At 42.7% G+C, this 21,560-nt stretch overlaps 1 protein-coding gene across 19 annotated transcripts in view; it reads right to left on the reverse strand.

Annotated features, from left to right (window-relative positions):
• PLCB4 (phospholipase C beta 4) overlaps positions 1-21,560 on the reverse strand; it is a 234,494-nt gene that overhangs the window by 85,029 nt on the left and 127,905 nt on the right. For all 19 annotated transcript variants that reach the window (XM_083431925.1, XM_083431924.1, XM_083431918.1 and 16 more), the window contains 2 exons: positions 4,812-4,912; positions 1,204-1,284 (listed from right to left, as the gene is read on the reverse strand). In XM_083431925.1, coding sequence (XP_083288051.1) covers positions 1,204-1,284; positions 4,812-4,895 — 165 coding nt within the window. In that variant the 5' untranslated portion in view covers positions 4,896-4,912. The remainder of the gene's footprint in view (positions 1-1,203; positions 1,285-4,811; positions 4,913-21,560) is intronic.

A 21,560-nucleotide genomic window follows, 5' to 3' on the forward strand; every position in this document is an offset into this window, starting at 1 on the left:
TCGCTCTATAAGACACACTTTCCCCCCTCCAAAAATTAAGGGGAAATGTGTGTGCATCTTATGGAGCAAATGCAGGCTCTATGGCTTCAGCGAAAGCAACGGGAAACCTCCGGAGGCTTCGTGTTGCTTTCGCTGAAGCCTGGAGAGCGAGAGGGATCAGTGCGCACCGATCCCTCTTGCTCTCCTGGCTTCACATTGCTGGAGAGGAGTTGCGCAGCTTCCCCTCTCTACGCAGCACCCCTTCAGCGAAGCAGGAGGAGAAATGGAAGGGGCTCTGTTTCTCCTGCCACTTCACTGAAGAAGCGCTGCGCAGAGAGGGAGAGAAATTTTTTTCTTGTTCTCCCCCTCTAAAACTAGGTGCGCCTTGTGGTCCAGTGCGTCCTATAGAGCGAAAAATATGGTACATCCCATTTTGTAACTCTGCGAACACAGTTCTGCTCAGCAAATCTCTCCTCCTTACAGTAAACAAATGGTTGCTGGGAGAGAAGAGGTGCCTGAAATATTGTTCCTCTCCCCAGTTAACTAAAATAAAGGGGGTGGAGTGGGGTGGAGGTATATAATATGTGCTTCCACTTGTGGATTTCCCCTCAACAAATTAACTGTGAGATCCTACGCATGTTTATTCAGAAGTAAGGGACGCGGGTGGCACTGTGGCTAAAACCTCAGCGCCTAGGACTTGTCGATTGTCAGGTCGGCGGTTCGAATCCCCACGGCGGGGTGCGCTCCCGTTGCTCGGTCCCAGCGCCTGCCAACCTAGCAGTTCAAAAGCACGTCAAAGTGCAAGTAGATAAATAGGGACCGCTTACCAGCAGGAAGGTAAACGGTGTTTCCGTGTGCTACACTGGCTTGCCAGATGCAGCTTGTCACGCTGGCCACGTGACCCGGAAGTGTCTTCGGACAGCACTGGCCCCCGGCCTCTTAAGCATGATGGGCGCGCAACCCCAGAGTCGGACACGACTGGCCCGTATGGGCAGGGGTACCTTTACCTTTACCTTTTAAGTTCCACTGTGGTCCATGGAGCTTTACTCCCTAACAGATGCTTTGGGGATTTGCTGCCCAAGGTCCTGGTATTTAGGAGTTGTGTTTCATGATGGAACAGGCAGCAGTTTGCTTTATCACAAACACACATTCCACATTTCAAAAATCGGAGAGGTAAGTACTCCAGAGAGAAAGTCATGATATGGAAGTCATGGCAAACGGTACCTTTCCTTCACTTTTCCATGTGATAAAGAAGCCAAATTCATCCACTTTAAAGAGACAGTTTGGTTCAAAGACGAAAGATTCCTGTCGACAGGCAAAAAGAAAAATATTCAGTGCCTCAAGTTAAATAAAAGGTCTACAGAGTAGCAACCTCCGTTTTTATTTGGTTCAGAAACAAAATATTTTAAAATTCATAATGCCCCCACAAACCACTATGTTAAATATACAGAGACCACAAAAGACAAACCCTACAACTAGGACTCAATTCACACAGCACTGATTCAGGGCTAATGTCCCCTCCTCTTACAGATATTGCAACATGACAACTGCAACATCTTACCCAGACTTCTTAGGCTTGGGGCAACTCAAGTGACTAGGGAATCAGCTATACAACTGCAAATAAAACATTTTCAATGTGCTCTGAAGTGCAATATACAAATGCGGCACTAGATGGAGACAGTGCACTATGCAAAATTCAAAATATTTTTCAAAACGTTTTGGTTTTTTAAAAAAAGCATTTCCACAGCGTTTTTATATGTGTGTAGATTCCACCTAGGGCAGGGCCTCATCCAAATAACCTGCACGGTGTCTTTTAGGCCTTTCTGGTTCGGTTGGTGACTGAGCTAAAAAACCCCCCATTGGGGCAGGAATAGCCAAGCTTTTGTTCGCTGCGCTCTGGTAACCTCTATGCGATGTTTCTGCAATACATTAAGCACGGGGCTGCCTTTGAAGACAGCTTAGAAACTGTAGAATTCAGCAGCCAGACTACTGGCTGGGGCAAGGTGGGTCTGATCACGTTGACAGCAATCTTAGCATGGCTTTATTGGCTATTGATAAGTTTCCAAGCTCAATTCAAAGTGCTGGGTTTGATCTTTAAAACCTTATTCAGCTCGGAGCCCTGGTACATCAGCAACTGCCTTTCCCTACTTGAAGAGGCCTGATTACTGCATTCATCTTCTTAGGACCTTCTCCAGCTGCACTTTCTGAAGGAGATGCTGAGAGTGGCAACATGAGAAGGGGCCTTTTCAGTGGTGGCTCCCTACTTGTGGAAGGCTCTCTCCAGAGGAGCAAAACAGGTGTCATTAGTTATGTCTGTAGCCTCTTTTAAGTATAGTCGTACCTCGTTTGCAGCCGGGATCCGTTCCAGAGCCCCGGCCGCTAACCGAAAAGGGCGCAGGGCAAAGTCCCATGTCTGCGCACGCGCGTGGAGCGGTTTGTGCTTCTGCGCATGCGTGAAGCGTGATTTAAAGCTTCTGCGCATGTGCGAGCAGCAAACCTGAAAGTAACCCGTTCCGGTACTTCTGGGTTTGCTGCAGACGTTCACTGGAACGTACACTAGACAAGGCGGATGTTTGCGGAGGTATTACTGTATGATGGGCAAGGACTTAAGCACTTGTTTTATCTCTGTTTTTAAATTTGGTTTTATTTATTTTTTTGTCATTGCTATTTTTATCCTGTATGAAAGTCCTTTTGAGGCATTTCGGTGTCCTGCACACTATATGGTGATACAGTGGTACCTCGGGTTACAAACACTTCGGGTTACAGACTCCGCTAATCCAGAAGTAGTACCTCGGGTTGCGAACTTTACCTCAAGATGAGAACAGAAATCGTGCAACAGTGGCACGGCGGCAGCAGGAGGCCCCATTAGCTAAAGTGGTACCTCAGGTTAAGAACAGTTTCAGGTTAAGAACGGACCTCCGGAACGAATTTAGTTTGTAACCAGAAATACCACTGTACCTCTGCTCAGGGCCAGATTTAGGTTTGATGAGGCCATTAGCTACTGAAGATAATGGGGCCCTTCATATGTCCACCTGTCCTTTGTCAACAACAAATTGTCGCTGTTTTTGTGTTGAATATATGCTGTATGATAATTGATGGACCTAATAGATATCTAAAGCCATTTGCACATAATAAAATATGTATTTTATCCAAGTATTTTTTCCCTTTGGATTTTTGGGGGGCCCCAAGAGAGTGGGGCCCTAAGCTATAGCTTGTTTAGCTTATACGTAAATCCAGCACTGCCTCTGTTCACTGGTGCCATGCTGAAGTGAAAAGCATTGGTGCATTTCTAAAACCAGCTGAACTTTTAATTTTAGGGGATGGTATTTGCTTGGTGGGCATGTGCATAAACTGAGTGGAGAAGATTCCTTTTGCAAAGAAGAAACTTGAGTAAGCCATACTGTTCCTCAGTTGTTTATTTGCTGCTACCATGAATGTGGGAGATAAGATCTCTGGCTGTCTTGGCAGGCTTTAATATTTAAAAATATCTTTTCTTCATTTCAAGAGATTATGGAATGAAGCAAAATAATACTAAAGGGATTTGGTGGGACTTATTTTTTGTTTTATTATCGTCTCGCTAAACAGAGCTTCAAGCTAATCTATAGTGCTTGATAGATTAGCCGGAGGTTCTGTTTACATGAAGTTTGCTAAGGCATCGTTCGAGCCCCGCAAATCTAGTTAAACAAATCCATTCCTCAAAAAGACTGTAGATCGCATGATCAAATAAAAAGGAAACAGGCTAGAAATGTTCTCTTTTGCAAACACGGTTTCTTCCCTCCCACATTCCTTGGAGCTATCCTCTTTTAAAGAGTTTACAGATCTGGAAATTATATTGAATGAGCTTGCAATAAGTGTGTCTTCCTGGAAATGAATAGCCGGCTTTCGAAAGATGTCTGCTGGTCTGAACTGAGATGTAACTGGGCTGGTATCCTTTCTGGCATCCATTACACTGCTGTCTGGCAATGTGTCCCCCCCCCCCCCAATATCCATTTCTCAGTGGGGGATCTACAAAGCTGGTAACAGAATTAAACTGCTGTGATTTCCATTTTCCAAAAAAAACCCCACCCCAGCCACAGGCTGTCTCGCCAGAGTGGTGCATGCTCTAGTTATCTCTTGCTTGGACTACTGCAATGTGGGGCTACCTTTGAAGGTGACCCAGAAACTACAACTAATTCGGAACGCAGCACTTAGACTGGTGACTGGGAGTGGCCGCCGAGACCATATAACACCGGTCTTGAAAAACCTACATTGGCTCCCAGTACGTTTCCGAGCACAATTCAAAGTGTTGGTGCTGACCTTTAAAGCCCTAAACAGCCTCGGTCCAGTATACATGAAGAAGCATCTCCACCTCCATCGTTCTGCCCGGACACTGAGATCCAGGGCCGAGGGCCTGCTGGTGGTTCCCTGGCTGCGAGAAGCCAAGTTACAGGGAACCAGGCAGAGGGCCTTCTCGGTAGTGGCACCCGCCCTGTGGAACGCCCTCCCATCAGATGTCAAAGAAATAAACAACTACCTGACTTTTAGAAGACATCTGAAAGCAGCCCTGTTTAGGGATGTTTTTAATGTTTGATCTTTTATCGTGTTTTTAATATTCTGTTGGGAGCCGCCCAAAGTGGCTCAGATGGGCGGGGTATAAATAACAAATTATAATTATATTATTATATATTATATATTATTATTATTATTATTATTATTATTATTATTATTATTATGCCCCCCCCCCGGTCTGAGCAGTTGGCCCTCCCTTTTCTAGAGGCAAAGACTCCTTGATTGCCTTCAAACTGCAGGTTTCAATGTTTTGCTGTGGGGCAATATTAAGGAAGTCGCCTTACCTCTTCATATCTGTCAAACACGGCTCCATCTTGTAGAAAGGATGGAACTGGCTTCTGCCAGTTAAATTCATATGGCTTTGCCATTATATAGAACTGCCACCCTGAAACAAAACAAGCAAAAGTGAGGCAAGTGGAATGTAAAACTGCAAAGACTAGGATGAACATGTTCTCTCGCCTGGTAAGGAAGCACAGTTTGGTTTCTGACCAGAGAAGAGTTTTTTTTTTCAATCTCTCCCCCCCCCATTATTATTATTATTATTATTATTATTAGTTTTCAGATATTACAATACAGATGTACCAAAGCCAACACCATTTCCTCCCCATCACCCCATACATTTACATTTCTATTTCCTCAATCCATCATATTATTCTTTTCTCCTTCCTCCCACTTCCCTCCGCCCCCACTCGATTTCCTCCACATTATACAATTTAGAATAACCTTTGCATTCTACGACCTTCTCAAATCATCTATATATTCTTATTATCTTTCCTTACTAATTTTTCTTCCATCCAGTACTTCACATGTCAATCTAGGCATATTAGCATATCTTTTTTTGAGCAATATTTTGCCATATATTCATCAAAACATTTCCACTTTTTGATTCAACTGATTTCTTATTATAGCAGTTAATTTTGCCAAAATTAAATATTCATTTAGTTTACAAATCCACTCCTCCTTTGTTGGTATAGTTTGTGACTTCCACCTAGCAGCAATCACTATTCTAGCAGCTGTACTTGCATATAGAAAAATTCTCCCCCCCCCCATGGTATCTCATCATCTATCAATCCAAGGAGATATGTCTCTGGTTTCCAGTGTGCACCGACCCCTCTCGCTCTCCAGGCTTCAGGCGGCTATCCGCAAGCCTTCGGAGCGCAGCTCCAGGGCTGTGCTCCAGGGGCTTCAGGCTTCAGGCACTCCTGCTGTGCTCCGAAGGCTTGCAGATAGCTGCCTGAAGCCTCCGGAGCACAGAGGGAGTTCCCGCTGCGCTCCGGGGGCTTCAGGCGGCTTCAGCGAAAGCAACACAAAGCCTTCAGAGCGCGGGGGGAGTTCTCCCTCTACGCTTCGGAGGCTTCGCATTGCTATCGCTGAAGCCAAGGAGCCTGCATTCGCTCCATAAGATGCACACACATTTCCCCTTAATTTTTGAAGGGTGAAAAAGTGCGTCTTATAGAGCGAAAAATACGGTAACTATAACATCACCAAAGCAGAGCATGAGACTCTTAATCTCAGGGTTGTGGGTTCGAGTTCCACGTTGGGCAAAAAGATTCCTGCACTTCAGGGGGTTGGACTAAATGACCCTTTGGGTCTCTTTCAGCTCAATGATTCTATGTTCTCTGGTAGAAAACACTCCCACTTGGATTGGGAGTTTATAAATACGCTTTAACCCAAATGAAAAGACTCAATATAACACTAAGTACTATTTATTCCTGGTCCTCCTTTTCAAAAAGAAGGATAACAAAGAGTATTTTCTAAGTAAAGCACATGGCTAGAAGCCAGAGAATACGGATAGCACAAGAAGCCAGAGGGGTTATACATAATTTACTGAACTTGTGATCTCATTATACAAACACTGTAATGAAGGGAGAAAACACAAATCAGCTTGGCTTTGAAATCTTCATGAGAAAGGCTACTAGAGCACAGAATTTTCACATGAATGGACTAATAAGAGGTTCAAAATTTCACAACAGCCGCTCACAAACTGTTTCGAGAAAATTGTATTAGAAAGACTGAAACACACATACACACACACGGCTCTCCACAGAATTTAAACACACACCCTTTTCTGGTTTAAGAGAAGTTTGGGAAGACAATGAGATTGGAATTTTAACTTGAAGAAGACCCACCCACCCATACATACATATGGAATGATGGGATTTAATAAAGACATGGCTTATCAGCTTAAGCAAACTCGTCAACTTCACAAAGTTATGATTTAGATTAGAAGTTAGCAAAGGAGCTTTTGTGTTCCTTGGAGACAAGGCAGCCAGTGCAGACACATGACTTTGCCTACTAATAAAAAATATCTCAGACCTTTAGAGAAGGGCAAAGGAAATTATTAAAAATGTGAGAGCACCATCTCTAAGCTTTAATGTCAAGCAATTAGTCTTGAAAGCAGATACATGAACAAACATGTACAATTAAAAGAGAGACAGATTATTTTTGAACCCTCCTTTTTCCCTCTCCCCACCCCCAATCTACCTCCTCCTCAAAATTCCTTGGGGATGATCTGATCTCTGCCTGAGGCATTATCTAGACCCAGTTCTTCAGTTATTACTTTTTTAAAAAAAGCCCAGAATCATATTTCTTCAATTCCTTTTAAGTGTGTATTGGTAGCAATTCCTAGCATGATTAAGTATTAGACAAAGTCAAACTTTATTAAAATCATACCTGATTTAATATCAGCTTGTTCTAGCAGTGCAGCAGTTTATTGCACTTTCTAAAGAAACTAATATGCATATGCACTGTATTTCCCTCCTATTGCATACTTTTACGACAACTGGCCCAAATATTAGAGGATTATAAACATTCAAATGCACAGAAGTACTTGCGAATCCTTCTGAAGGAGGTTTCATTATAGTCTTAAACCCTTGTCCCAGAACTCAGTTTACCGTCATGATTCATCATAGCCTTGATTTTTTTCTTTTCTTTATTAGTTTTAAATGAGAGAGGGGGCAGTTGCAGAGAGCACAATGTACACACAAAAGGGGTTGCCAACCTTTATGGATCAGTAGACACATTTCAGATTTTGAGTGAGAGCTAAGGTGCTAGTCACAGCTTACTGGGTGGGTGGAGAAAGCAGAAACACTAAATTATAGAGAGACAGCCACCCCCAACAATCTTCTGCCATGTCATGGAGTTCACACAATATTGATTTCACACACACACACACTGTTGCTATCCAATAGCAAAAGGGAATCTTCCTCGGTGCCAGGAAAAATACACAAGGTGGCCACACACATTTCACACAAATTGCTTAGAAGGCACCTGCACATTTTGCCCCATAATATTCTTTCTTGGAGGGCTACTTACCTATTTTTCTTTTCTTAAATGAAAGCTCAGAGTCTAGGGCACTTGCCCAAGGGTGACAGAGAAAGCATTCACAAGCGCCAACTTGGTGACCCATGGTCCTAGGTTTTCTAGCTAAAGGACTGCATGTGATAGGGCTGGGGAACACCTGTATGAATAGGGACCTTGGGGAGCCAATGTCAGACAGATTAGATCAGGGGTAAGCAACCTAAGGCCCAGGGGCTGGATGCGGCCCAATCGCCTTCTTATTCCGGCTCGCAGACGGTCCGGGAATCAGCATGTTTTTACATGAGTAGAATGTGTCCTTTTATTTAAAATGCATCTCTGGGTTATTTGTGGGGCCTGCCTGGTGTTTTTACATGAGTAGAATGTGCGCTTTTATTTAAAATGCATCTCTGTGTTATTTGTGGGGCATAGGAATTTGTTTATTATTTTTTCAAAATATAGTCTGGCCCACCACATGGTCTGAGGGACGGTGGACTGGCCCATGGCTGGAAAAGGTTGCTGACCCCTGGATTAGATAATTGGACCAATGGTCCAGCTAGCATTAGGCACCTCTATGCATTCATAAACCTGTATCCAGCTATATCAATATTTCTGGTCCCCAGCCCTCCAATCCATCCAGGGTGTTTGCTCTTGGTCAACCTGAGCCCAGCCAGAAAATGATGTCTGTGTGCTAAATTTGTTGGATGTGGGTCACTCACAAGCATGTGTGTGTGTGCTTGCTGCTGGAGGGGAATATCAAAACACGAGTTGTTTTCTATGTACCATGGTCCTTTCCTAGACATTGAATGAACATCTTTTTATTTTCCTCCAGAATATTAGCTTAGGGACAGCTGGCCACAGTGAAATGATGAAATGAACTATTTATCTGCAGGTGAACAGAAAGCTTGCAAAATAAAAGCAAGGGGAGAAAGACTTGAATTTCCAGGGGGGGGGGGGGAGGAAGGAAGGAAGGAAGGAAGGAAGGAAGGAAGGAAGGAAGGAAGGAAGGCAGGCAGGCAGGCAGTGTAGAGGAGTCTGGTTGGCTGCAGCCCACAACCATAAGTCTTTACAGAATAAGGCAAATGTCCCTCTCACTGATTTCTTCCTTAACTCTAGGCAAATGCTAACTCTTCTTCAGTTTGATAAGCTCACTCCTCCAAAGTGGGTAGCATTTTAAAAAGGAAAGGGAGTACAATTTCATCACTTCATCTCCTCCCTTAGCACCCATTTCATTTTCAAACTATGTCCTCATCTCCCTGAACCTGCAAGCTTGTATTAGGACTGGAGCGCACATTACATTTCCAACCGGAATGCCATTGGAAATGATGAGGTCCATCAAACACAAGCACCATGGTACTCTGATATTTCACCTCAGATATGCAAATGACACAACCTTGATGGCAGAAAGTGAGGAGGAATTAAAGAACCTTTTAATGAGGGTGAAAGAGGAGAGCGCAAAATATGGTCTGAAGCTCAACATCAAAAAAACTAAGATAATGGCCCCTGGGTCCATCACCCCCCTGGAAAATAGAAGGGGAAGAAATGGAGGCAGTGAGAGATTTTACTTTCTTGGGCTCCATGATCACTGCAGATGGTGACAGCAGCCACGAAATTAAAAGACGCCTGATTCTTGGGAGAAAAGCAATGACAAACCTAGACAGCATCTTAAAAAGCAGAAACTTCACCTTGCCAACAAAGGTCCGTATAGTTAAAGCTATGGTTTTCCCAGTAGTGATATATGGAAGTGAGAGCTGGACCATAAAGAAGGCTGATCGGCAAAGTATTGATGCTTTTGAATTATGGTGCTGGAGGAGACTCTTGAGAGTCCCATGGACTGCAAGAAGATCAAACCTATCCATTCTGAAGGAAATCAGCCCTGAGTGCTCACTGGAAGGACAGATCCTGAAGCTGAGGCTCCAATACTTTGGCCACCCCATGAGAAGAGAAGACTCCCTGGAAAAGACCCTGATGTTGGGAAAGATGGAGGGTGCAAGGAGAAGGGGACGACAGAGGATGAGATGGTTGGACAGTGTTCTCGAAGCCACCAGCATGAGTTTGACTAAACTGCGGGAGGCAGTGGAAGACAGAAGTGCCTGGCGTGCTCTGGTTCATAGGGTCACGAAGAGTCGGACATGACTAAACAACAACAATGGTACTCTGGGCATCAGCCTGGTGGCAAGCCACTGCACTTTGCTGTGGCAGCAAAGACCACTGTTAAAATCTACCTATTACAGGTAATTAAAGGGGAGGCATTCAAAAAATATGATAAAATGGGGACAAAGAATGCTATGGGGTGGGGGTAACTAACATGCAATAATCCTAACCCAGATAAAGAAAGCAAGGGAAGTGGATCACCAATAGCCGAACTACAAGTGATGCTAAATGTGGCTCTGTCAATCATGCCAGGCGTTTCTGTTTATTTTGTTTAAGCATGGAAGGCATTGTTTACTGGGCCCACAGCAAGCATGGAGGAGAACCCTACGTTCTCCAACCATGATCTCCAGGAAGACCCTCCACAGACACACACACAGAGAGAGAGAGAGAGAGAGAGAGAGAGAGAGAGAGAGAGAGAGAGATTGCCAATGGGAGCACCCCACATCCTTAACTGTAGAGAGTAGAGGACATTGTTGCTAAGCTTGCAAATTTCTCAGAAGGTTTTTGTGAGCATACAAGGATGGAGAAGCCCTGCAGGCCCACCCAAATCACTTGAAAGAAGTAAAAGCAAAACAATAACCCCCCACAGAACTGTGCTCATTTGTCTGCTGTGGAACTGTGCAACTACAACAGAGATAACTTGGCTTTGCTGTGATAAGCCAAGTTACAGGGAACCAGGCAGAGGGCTTTCTCGGTAGTGGCCCCCGCCCTGGGGAATGCCCTCCCACCAGAGAAAAACAACTACCAGACTTTTTGAAGACATCTAAAGACAGCCCTGTTTAGGGAAGCTTTCAATGTTTAATAGACTATTGTATTTTAATATTCTGTTGGAAGCCGCCCAGAGTAACTGGGGAAACCCAGCCAGATGGGTGGGGTATAAATAAATTATTATTATTACTACTACTACTACTACTACTATTACTACAAATTTCCAAGAAAAGTCATTTCGGACTAGTCTTCAAGAGGCACGAAACCAATTTGTGTTTTCTGTCTCTCTCACACTTGGAACTGTCCAACAGAGCAGCCATGCCTAAATTTATTTGTCAGAAAGTCTGCACCTTGTTTGTGGGGAAAATGCTTGCCCTTGGCTACCATTCTCCTTCCTCTCTCCTTTTGCTCAAGAAATAGCAAGCGAGGCAATGCTGTTCAATATCACACTTTTTCCACGGTGAAAATGCGCTCCTGACATCTTTATAAATGTGTTGAGATCCCACGGCAGACCGAAGTGCGAGGAATACAAATTGTATGCCGTGCAGTCCTTGGTTGCCGTGCAACCGGGAACATACCCCGGTGCAGTGGGAAACAAAACAAAATGAATAAATAAAAGCGCCAATGTGAAGGTTACGTAAAGAATTTAAAAGAAAAATCTCATATACTCAAAAATTAGTGCATGCACCCCTAGAATAAAAAGTGGAATCTTAAGCTCAGAGAAATAACAGGATGTTCCTCCGTAATGGCATAAAATACAGAAGGATGCGGAATAAGTTTTCTCTGTAGGAAGGTAGGAGCATCTTAATCAAACACAGAGCATCATAATCTCCAACCATCTTAAGAAGAATTTTAATTCTCCAGCAGCTGCTTATTTTGCTTACGGAGAAGCTCAAATGCAATTATAATTGTGATAGCCTTAGATAGGAAAAGGTTCACTCCAAGCTAAAAATAGCTAACCCCACCAAGTTCACCCGTCACTCAAATTCAGCCTGATGCATGACGCCTCTCAGGGCACACACAGCCCACAACAGAACTGCCTCCATAAAGAGCATGTGATTTAAATAGGAGGCATGAGAACTCTATACAGTGGCGTAGCGTGTGCAGGGGGGGCCGGCCGCACCGGGCGCAACATGGGGGGATGGGGCGCGTTCGCACTTGCAGCTTTCTGCTCCTACTAAAATCCACGGGTTAGGGGGCGCAAATTACTTGCCCTGCCCCGGGTGCTGACAACCCACGCTACGCCACTGACTCTATATTAAGCAAACAATCCTATATCACCACTACCTTGACTTGGTAAGTTTTATTGCCTAGGTGGGAAGGCCTCTGCACAGCTCAGCCTCTCTCTTGCCCAGCTTCTGCAAAATGGGAAAGGAACTGGTCTGTGTTTGGAAATACTCATACCAAATCAAGCAATGAACAGACAAACGAAAGGGTAGAAATCTGTTTCAATCAGATAACCCTTTAGCGTTTAGAAGTCCATCTAATAGATAGGATTGCAAATATGAAGAAAAAGAAACTGAAGGTGATAGCATAGGAAAAGAGGCTGATTGAGTTTTGTTCCACCTCCCCTTCTTTTTAATATCTGCTCGACACTGTGGAAGACTGGAGAAGACAAACTGATTTTCACAATAACTAATAATTTGTTTCACTATAATGTTAATGGTTTCTGTTTATTGTCTTTCACCTGCTCCTCATTAACTGACCAAACCAAAGAGTTGCTAGGTTCCTTCTAGCTCAGCCATCTGTGACAAAAAACATTAATAATTAAATTAAATTATTGTCTGATTAAACCATAATATACCTGACATGATAATTCTATGGAAAACCAAGTCACACTTAATGACTTCCAATATGTGGAGTACTTAAAAACACACACCAAGTATTGCATTTATTTCTTTTTACACTTTTTCCAAAATTTTCTTTTACCCCCAGGGCTTCAACATTTCCAGAAAATTTAACAACTCAAAATAGTACATCTGCTTGAGGAAGTATTTTCTCTACATTGCTTTCTTCCTCCCGCAGCAAACATCTAATTCCTGAGTGGTAATCTGAATCAAGGGTGGGGAACGTCAGGATCATGGGTCAAATCCATGCCTCTCATTATCGCCCTTGGACTCTTCTGCCAACCACACCCCCTCCCCACCCAAACCCCTGTCTCCTCAGGCCGTACCCCTCTGGGGCCTTCATTCACATCCTCCTCGGATATCTGCAGCAGGCTGGAATGTGTTCTTGACCTCCAATACTAAATGTTATGTACTGAAGTTCTCACCCTGGGCCAGCAGGGGGATACTGTAGATAGTTATGCAAATAATAATAATAATATTTTTATTATTTATACCCCGCCCATCAGGCTGGACTTCCCAGCCACTCTGGGCGGCTTCCAAAAATATTAAAATAATGTAATACATCAAACATTTAAAGCTTCCCTAAACAGGGCTGCCTTCAGATGACTTCTAAAAGTCTTATAGTTGTTGTTCTCTTTGACATCTGGTGGGAGGGCGTTCCACAGGGAGGGAGCCACTAGCGAGAAGGCCCTCTGCCTGGTTCCCTGTAACTTGGCTTCTCACAGTGAGGGAACCACCAGAAGGCCCTCGGTGCTGGACCTCAGTGTCTGGGCTGAATGATGGGGGTGGAGACTCTCCTTCAGATATACTGGACTGAGGCCGTTTAGGGCTTTAAAGGTCAGCACCAACACTTTGAATTGTGCTCGGAAACGTACTGGGAGCCAATGTAGGTCTTTCAAGACCGGTGTTATATGGTCTCGGTGGCCGCTCCCAGTCACCAGTCTGGCTGCCGGGATCCAAAGTGACATTCAGTGATTGGATGGTTTTAGAAAATTGTTACAGTTACATTGTACTGGAGCTCTACATAAGCAGGCTGACTGAACCTTTCAGTTCAGTTCTGTTCTGGCCTGTGAATAAACAAGAGCTGTTTGAAGAATCGCTGTGTCGTCTGATATGTTCACCCGCAACTTAACACTAAATCTTGCTTGTCTGGTTGGAAAACAAGAGAGGCATAACCAGCCTACTGTAGAAAGGTAAAAATTACAGAAGGGAATGCGGACTTTGAGCTGAAAAGGGTTCCCCAGCTGTGATCTGATGAGTTATTCTACTGTGCATACATTCGATAATTGTTAGAGGGAGGTTGTTGCTCCTACCACCTAGCAAAGAAATTGCTGACAAAATCCAAGGGAGCAGAAAATACTATTCATGTATGTGACCACGGCTGCACAGATGTTATTGGCCCAGAGATGGAAAGAAGATAAAGTCCCTACCAGAGTAGAATGGCAGATCGTTGATGGATAATGCTGAAATGGCTAAAATGACCTGAAGAATCAGAAATCAGGAAGACCAAAATATTAATAAGGAAAGGGGAAAATTTATAACCTATATTAAAAACCATTGTAAACACTTAAAATCGCTAGTTGGATTGGAATATCACTTGTAGCTTAACGGTGAATTTTGGACACAGTGGAGGTGTAAAAGATTTGGATTCTCATAAAAGATGCAGGAGGAAATGACTAACAATAGGATCCGCAAGGGGGAGGAGGGGAGTCCAGGAGATTCCTTGGAATCTTGTTTTTATGTTGTATGTTCAATATATGACTGTAATATTTTAAATCTGAAAAACCAAATATTTATAAAATATTTATAAAATATAAATATATTTATTTATAAACCAAAATTTATAAATAAACGAATTGTTATTCTTGCTCACACCTCAGTAAGAACTGATTCATGCACACAAATCCTATGGCATTTCGGCATCCCTGATTCATACCAAGTATTCAAAGGGATTTTACCAGCAGAATTACAGAAGAGTCATTTTAGTGTTTGTACAACTGTAGGACTGCAAAAAGAAAAGAACCTACTATTATTACGTTAAAGAAGATGATGCACGCGGAAGCAAGGAGACAGTCGTAAAGAAAACAGCAGACTCTGACCCTACTATTTGTAATGTTTGGAAGTAAATTCTATGTAGCAGGGGAAAAGACAAAGCAGACCTAAACCCCAGCCAGGGAGGGAGAATTAAACAGTCAACAGAATTACCACTGCATTACATATTTACATTGCTGTATATTCACTGACTGGAAGACCAACTATAGACCCCAAGCTAAAATCCTGTGATCCATAAACCAATTCTCATTCCATTTAAGCTCAATTCAAAACTTCTTTAGTCCCTTTTGCATAGGCTACTGAATTAATGAAAAGGAGAGGGCTTCAGTTAATTGGGCTGTCAGCCATCAGTCAGATTGGCAATACCTGAGCGGAATGATCAAATAGGTTGCCCCAACGTAAATCAGTTTTCTGTATTCCAGTTTGGCAATCTCCCTCACACCTACTTCAAAATAAAAGGCACAAAACACCTTGCTTTCAACGTACGTACAGCATTTGTCAAGGTGCAGCTTGCTGCTAGCACGTGACATGATGAAGGATGTTAACCCCAAATTATAGGGCAGCCAATTGAAAAACCATAGAGGATGTGTGTTTTTTCTTGAAGCTGTACAACTGAACTTGTTGAAATAATTATCTAAGAATGCTTTCCAAGTGAATAGTACTTATTGTATCTGGAAGTGAACACTGCACAGAGCCAGGAACACAAGGCCATATGCAGCTATTAAGCAAAGTGAAAACAGATCCTTTAGATTTGAGTTCATTGTTCTGCTGCATATGATGTTACAATTATTATTTCTAATAACACTTCGGAAAGGTAGAAATTGCACAGGTTCATGTGCGATGAGACCACGCAGAAAGTTTTAAATTAACCCCTATAAACAAAACATTTTTTTCATTCCTTGAATAAATGCCTTCTCCCTTGAATTTGCTCCCTATTAGGAGCCTGGTGTTCATATTTGAGCCTCTGACAAATGGGACTTCAATAAGCAGCACCCCCTGGTGTCTTGTGATTGACAAACAAATGTCAAATTTGGCCAGGTGAGGAGATAACAATCTTGTCGGCCAGCCAGAACAGGTTTCCCACCCCTCTTATAAGTAAAGGTCCAGTTACTCAATATTACTTTACCAAAGTGTTTACCTTAATTCGATGCAATTACTTTTGTAGGTACAAAATATTTCTTTTATGATTATCAGAGGCCTGAGATGATTAATAGCTCAGTCAGTAGAGCAAGTGGCCAATTTGTTCACCTTATATTCTGCCATAACATCCAGAAGCAAATAAGAGGACAACCTTGTTGGCCGGGACCAATATTTTATGAAATCTCTAGAACAATAGGCCAGTTGCAAGCCGTAGAAACTGGATGGTGTTTTGACTCCCTCTTTACAGAGGCCCTAATGTAGTCTTGAGAGAAGAACAAGAGAGGCTGAAGAGGAGAGAAGGCAGGAGGTTGGAGCTAAGCAGGTTCAGGTTTTGAAGTAGGAGTTTGTCCTGTTATGTAGAGACAGAAGTGACAGAATGGGGAATATTTGAAGAAAAGGAGGAACAAACTTTTTATAATAATTCACTTTGGTGACATGGATTTCTCTTGATTTTTTGTCATTATTCCTACTATTTAGCATTTGTGTTAACTTATGTGGCAATAATAAAAGAGCAAAACTTGAAGAACTGCAAACTGTGTTTAGACCAATTAAGCTTTGCAAAGAGCCATTCTTGCATTATTGTATCTTTCATGGGTATTGGGGAAATCTGAGATCCTTGATTGATTGGGGGATCTTCTCGTGTCCCAGCATAGAGGTTTTTCATTCATTCAGGAGAGGTCTAACCTCTGACATGATCAACACCCAATAGAGTGTTATTGTAAGTGGAACAACAGCAGAAAGACTTTTGAGATTTAGAGCACACCCATCCCTCTACCCATAAACATTAACTATCTTGGGGGGAAATCCAACACCAATGTAAAGTATTGCACTTGGGCAAAAAAAATGAGAGGCACAAATACAAGATGGGTGACACCTGGCTTGAGAGCAGTACATGTGAAAAGGATCTAGGAGTCTTGGTTGACCACAAACTTGACATGAGCCAACAGTGTGACGCGGCAGCTTAAAAAGCCAATGCAATTCTGGGCTGCATCAATAGGAGTATAGCTTCTAGATCAAGGGAAGTAATAGTGCCACTGTATTCTGCTCTGGTCAGACCTCACCTGGAGTACTGTGTCCAGTTCTGGGCATCACAGTTCAAGAAGGACACTGACAAACTGGAACGTGTCCAGAGGAGGGCAACCAAAATGGTCAAAGGCCTGGAAACGATGCCTTATGAGGAACGTCTAAGGGAGCTGGGCATGTTTAGCCTGGAGAAGAGGAGGTTAAGGGGTGATATGATAGCCATGTTCAAATATATGAAGGGATGTCACATGGAGGAGGGAGAAAGGTTGTTTTCTGCTGCTCCAGAGAAGCAGACACGGAGCAATGGATCCAAACTACAAGAAAGAAGATTCCACCTAAACATTAGGAAGAACTTCCTGACAGTAAGAGCTGTTCGACAGTGGAATTTGCTGCCAAGGAGTGTGGTGGAGTCTCCTTCTTTGGAGGTCTTTAAGCAGAGGCTTGACAACCATATGTCAGGAGTGCTCTGATGGTGTTTCCTGCTTGGCAGGGGGTTGGACTCAATTGCCCTTGTGGTCTATTCCAACTCTATGATTCTATGAAAGCACATCATGATCCTGTTGAACTGAAGTCTGATTTTGTTTAGGATTAATTGGATCAAAAGACTAGAATGCAGTTAGTCAACAACACACACTGAATGCTTTATCAGAAAACCTAATGTTGGACACTTTATTTATCAGGAGATAGTACTGCTGCATTTTAGGTCTTACTCAAAGTTTCAGGAACTGAGTCCCTTCAGGGTTTCTAAGGAAAGTGTTGAATTTCAGGATGAGGAGCCAGAGGCAAAGAAGTAAGCTATTTTCTCAGACTTTCCCGATTTTAAAGTTTAAACCGCCACAACCCTCCCCCCCCCCCCACTTTCCTCTTCTTAGTATATTTCTCCATGCAAGAGAGTGACAGAAAGACAGCAGACATGATGGTGGCTATGGCTAAATGCAAGTAAGCAACACACACATTAAGAATTACCACTTGGTAATTGCAAAGTACTGGAAGACACAAGAACTACCCACCCGGGAAGAATGGCAGATGAAACTGATGGACTATATAGAAATGGCGGAAATGACTGGCAGAATCCGAGACCAGGGAGAAGAGTCAATGGAAGAAGATTGGAAAAAATTTAAAGTATATTTACAGAAATATTGCAAAATTAATGAATGTTAGAAGTATATTGGAATGAAGTTATATGGTTTTAGCAGAAGGGTTATTAAGAATTATATGAATAATAAGTGTTAAATGTGTCAAACTGGAAAATTGAAAGTTATATTGTGTCAAAATAAATTATAGAACAAAAATTGAAGAAGAGGGAAAGGATTTGTTGAACAAGATAATTTGAACTAGAACTAGAATACAAAAAAGGGAGGTGCGAGGAAGTCGAGGAAATAAGCTAATGAAAGATTTGGATATAAAAATTTGGATGTGTTTTTTTCCCTCTTATGTTGTATTGCTGTATTGTATTATTTTTTTTCTTTTATTGTCAATGTATTGTTTGTTGAATCTATGTATTGTCTTTTTTATTGTTTTTCTCTTTATAACTATAAAATGTCTAATAAAAAATCTTATATATAAAAAAAAGAATTACCGCTTGGTATGCAAGTCAGCCCATTTTCACGCAGAGTTCTAACTTAGCAGTGGTACATCCACTCAGAGCCCCCTAAAGCTGGCATGCAAGTGCGTCAGCTTCCAGAGCAAGTGTGTTCATATCTGACAGGTCACAGGTGGGACATTTTCATGGGCTTTGCACATGGCCATCAACATGACTGTTTCAGCCCTGTGTGTTGTGCACCAACAGAGTAGTAATAAACAGAGGGTGAAAATGTAGGAGAGAAAAGTGAAATTATCTTTCACTGGAGATAAATTAGAAGGGAAGGTTTGACACCACTTGTTAAATGATCAATAGATAGCCCACTTTTGTTAGTTTGTCATTAGTTGCAAACTAAGTACATGATGACCCGGCACTCAAAGAAACCTCAGACACCCACAGTTGTTCAGTGAACTAATAAATGCTGATTTATTCCAAACTCAGTAGCAGAGTGCATGCTTTGCATGCAGAATTCTCCTGTTCAATTCCTGGTCTGGTTGGGAAAGACCCCTGCCTAAAATCATGAAGAGTCGGTGTAGAAAATAATGAGCTTAATGATTCACTCTCAAGTAGCTTCTCTACATAAGCTATGGTGACAGTTCTAAACAACATTGGATTACATCATAATAGACAACCCATATGCTGAGGACCAGTTACAGAGAAGTATACTGTTAAATGATGCTTTAAGAAGAAGTCACTATTATAGATTGGGTGAGAGTGCACTGGGATAGTTTAAGTGTCTCTAACTTATTTTCGGGGGGGGGGTGAATACAATAAAAGGAGCAAGCTAATCTACAGGAAAGAAAGGATCTAAAGGAAGAAGGAACGGGAAAAGAATCTACAAGATCCTCCCTCGTCACTGTATCTTGTGAGCCAGTGTGGTGTAGTGGTTAAGAGCGGTGGACTCATAATCTGGGGAACCGGGTTCGCTTCCCACCTCCTCCACATGCAGCTGCTCGGTGACCTTGGGCCAGTCACACTTCTCTGAAGTCTCTCAGCTCCACTCACCTCACAGAGTGTTTGTTGTGGGGGAGAAAGGGAAAGGAGAATGTTAGCCACTTTGAGACTCCTTCGGGTAGTGATAAAGCGGGATAGCAAATCCAAAATCTTCTTCTTCATCATCTTAACTTTCATCCCCTATAGAGGAAGATGTGCCTTCCCACCTCTCACCTGGGCTCATGATCTCCCCTTACTGGCCTCTCACACAGGGTCCAAACTATGGTTGTCATTTTTCAAAAAGAGAATATCTGGACACAAAGGGGAGGGGAGGCAAAGTTGTTGAGCAGAACGAAGAAGAAAAAGAAGAAGAAGAAGAAGAAGAAGAAGAAGAAGAAGAAGAAGAAGAAGAAGAAGAAGAAGTTGTTTCTAACTTATTTTTTTAGAAAAATTGCCAAAACAACAACAACAATCCCAACACTTCAGATATGGGCTGCCATACACACAAGTGTTGTCTTGGACATTTTTGCCACTTTTCAATAATTTTGCATGGGAGCCATTTTCAGTGGATGAATCCCAGCTATATCCAGGAGATTACAGACATATGGCAGCCCTAGTCCACATTGCCCTTCACTTTTATCTGTGCAGTGGTACCTTGATTCTCAAAGGGCTTAGTTGTCGAACAAATCGGCTCCCGAACGCCACAAACCCGGAAGTAAGTTTTCTGGTTTGCGAACGTTTTTTGGAAGCTGAACGTCTGATGGGGCTTCCATTTGAGTGCAGGAAGCTCCTGCAGCCAATCGGAAGCCGTGCCTTGGTTTTCGAAAGGTTTCGGGAGTCAAACGGACTCCCAGAACAAATTAAGCCTGAGAACCAAGGTACCACTGTATACAGTTCTTACTTAATGAGACAGAGTAATAATATAGGAATAATAATAACAAAACTACCAAGGAAGATAAAAGGGGGACGAAAGAGACAGAAATAGATAAAGTGACCTCCAGTGATCTGTCTGTCAGTTGTGTGTACAATCTTTCTTCAAAATGGCTAAATGCTCAATCTAGGTTTTTCCAATACTCTTCCCTTTGCTTGATGTTGTTTTTCCAGTCCTCCACCAGTGCTCTCCATGCAGAAAGTCTAAAGAATGTTACCCAGCTCCTGCCTTCATGGTTATAAAATCTTTCCTCTATTATTTACGCCTATAATTTATTTTTATATTAAGTGTTTTTTAAATAAAAAAAATCAAGTACAAACTTCTAATAGTCCTGTGCTATTTTTACTCTCTGTGTTTTAACAGATTTGTTTTTATATTCTTTTTCTAAAATTCTGTTACAATTTAATTACTTTTTAACTGTTGATATTTTATATGTTTTTTGCTGTGTCCTATGGCCTTTTGAAATGTGTTTTTTGTGGGGGGTGCTATTGGTTTTTTTTTTTATTATGTATTTTATTTTGTGATTTTATATCTTGATTTTATTCTGTGAGACTCCCAGGTATAGGGCAATACATAAATTCAATAAATAACAACAACAACAACAACAATTTCCCCACCCTCCAAACACACACAAAGCGCTGCCATGTGCCACACGTCATTCCACAAGTGCCGCTCTTGAACTTATATGGCTGGATTCAACTAATGAGTCCCACTAGCTGAAGACCACACAATGACTTCTCTTAGCAAAACAGGCCTTTTCCTGCTCTTCCCCTCCTGTGAGACTCCACACTGATTCAGGGTGGAATGTCAGGAGAAGCTCCAGAGCAACATGCATGGGGGCAGAGAGGGGAAATGGTTCTATCATGAAAGCAGAAATACTTGTGTTGGTGAAACGACCAACTTAGTGCTACAATGAATTTCTCCTAGAGGTTCGACCACCATTCTCAGAAAACTAAAAAGGTAAAAGGTAAAGGACCCCTGGATGGTTAAATCCAGTCAAAGGTGACTGAGGTTGCAGCGCTCATCTCGCTTGAGGAGCTGGCATTTGTCCACAGACAGCTTTCCGGGTCATGTGGCCAGCATGACTAAACCGCTTCTGGCACAATGGGACACTGTGACGGAAGCCAGAGCGCACAGAAACGCTGTTTACCTTCCTGTCGCAGTGATACCTATTTATCTACTTGCACTGGCGTGCTTTCCGACTGCTAGGTTGGCAGGCGCTGGGACAGAGCAACGGGAGCTCACTCTGTCGTGGGGAGTCGATCTGCTAACCTTCTGATCGGCAAGCCCAAGAGGCTCAGTGGTTTAGACCACAGCGCCACCAGTGTCCCTCATAGCCATGTAAGGATCCCACCTTAGGGGAGTA

The sequence above is a fragment of the Podarcis tiliguerta genome (assembly GCF_965153285.1).
Source record: "Podarcis tiliguerta genome assembly, chromosome: 3".
Classification (NCBI taxonomy): Eukaryota; Metazoa; Chordata; class Lepidosauria; order Squamata; family Lacertidae; genus Podarcis; species Podarcis tiliguerta.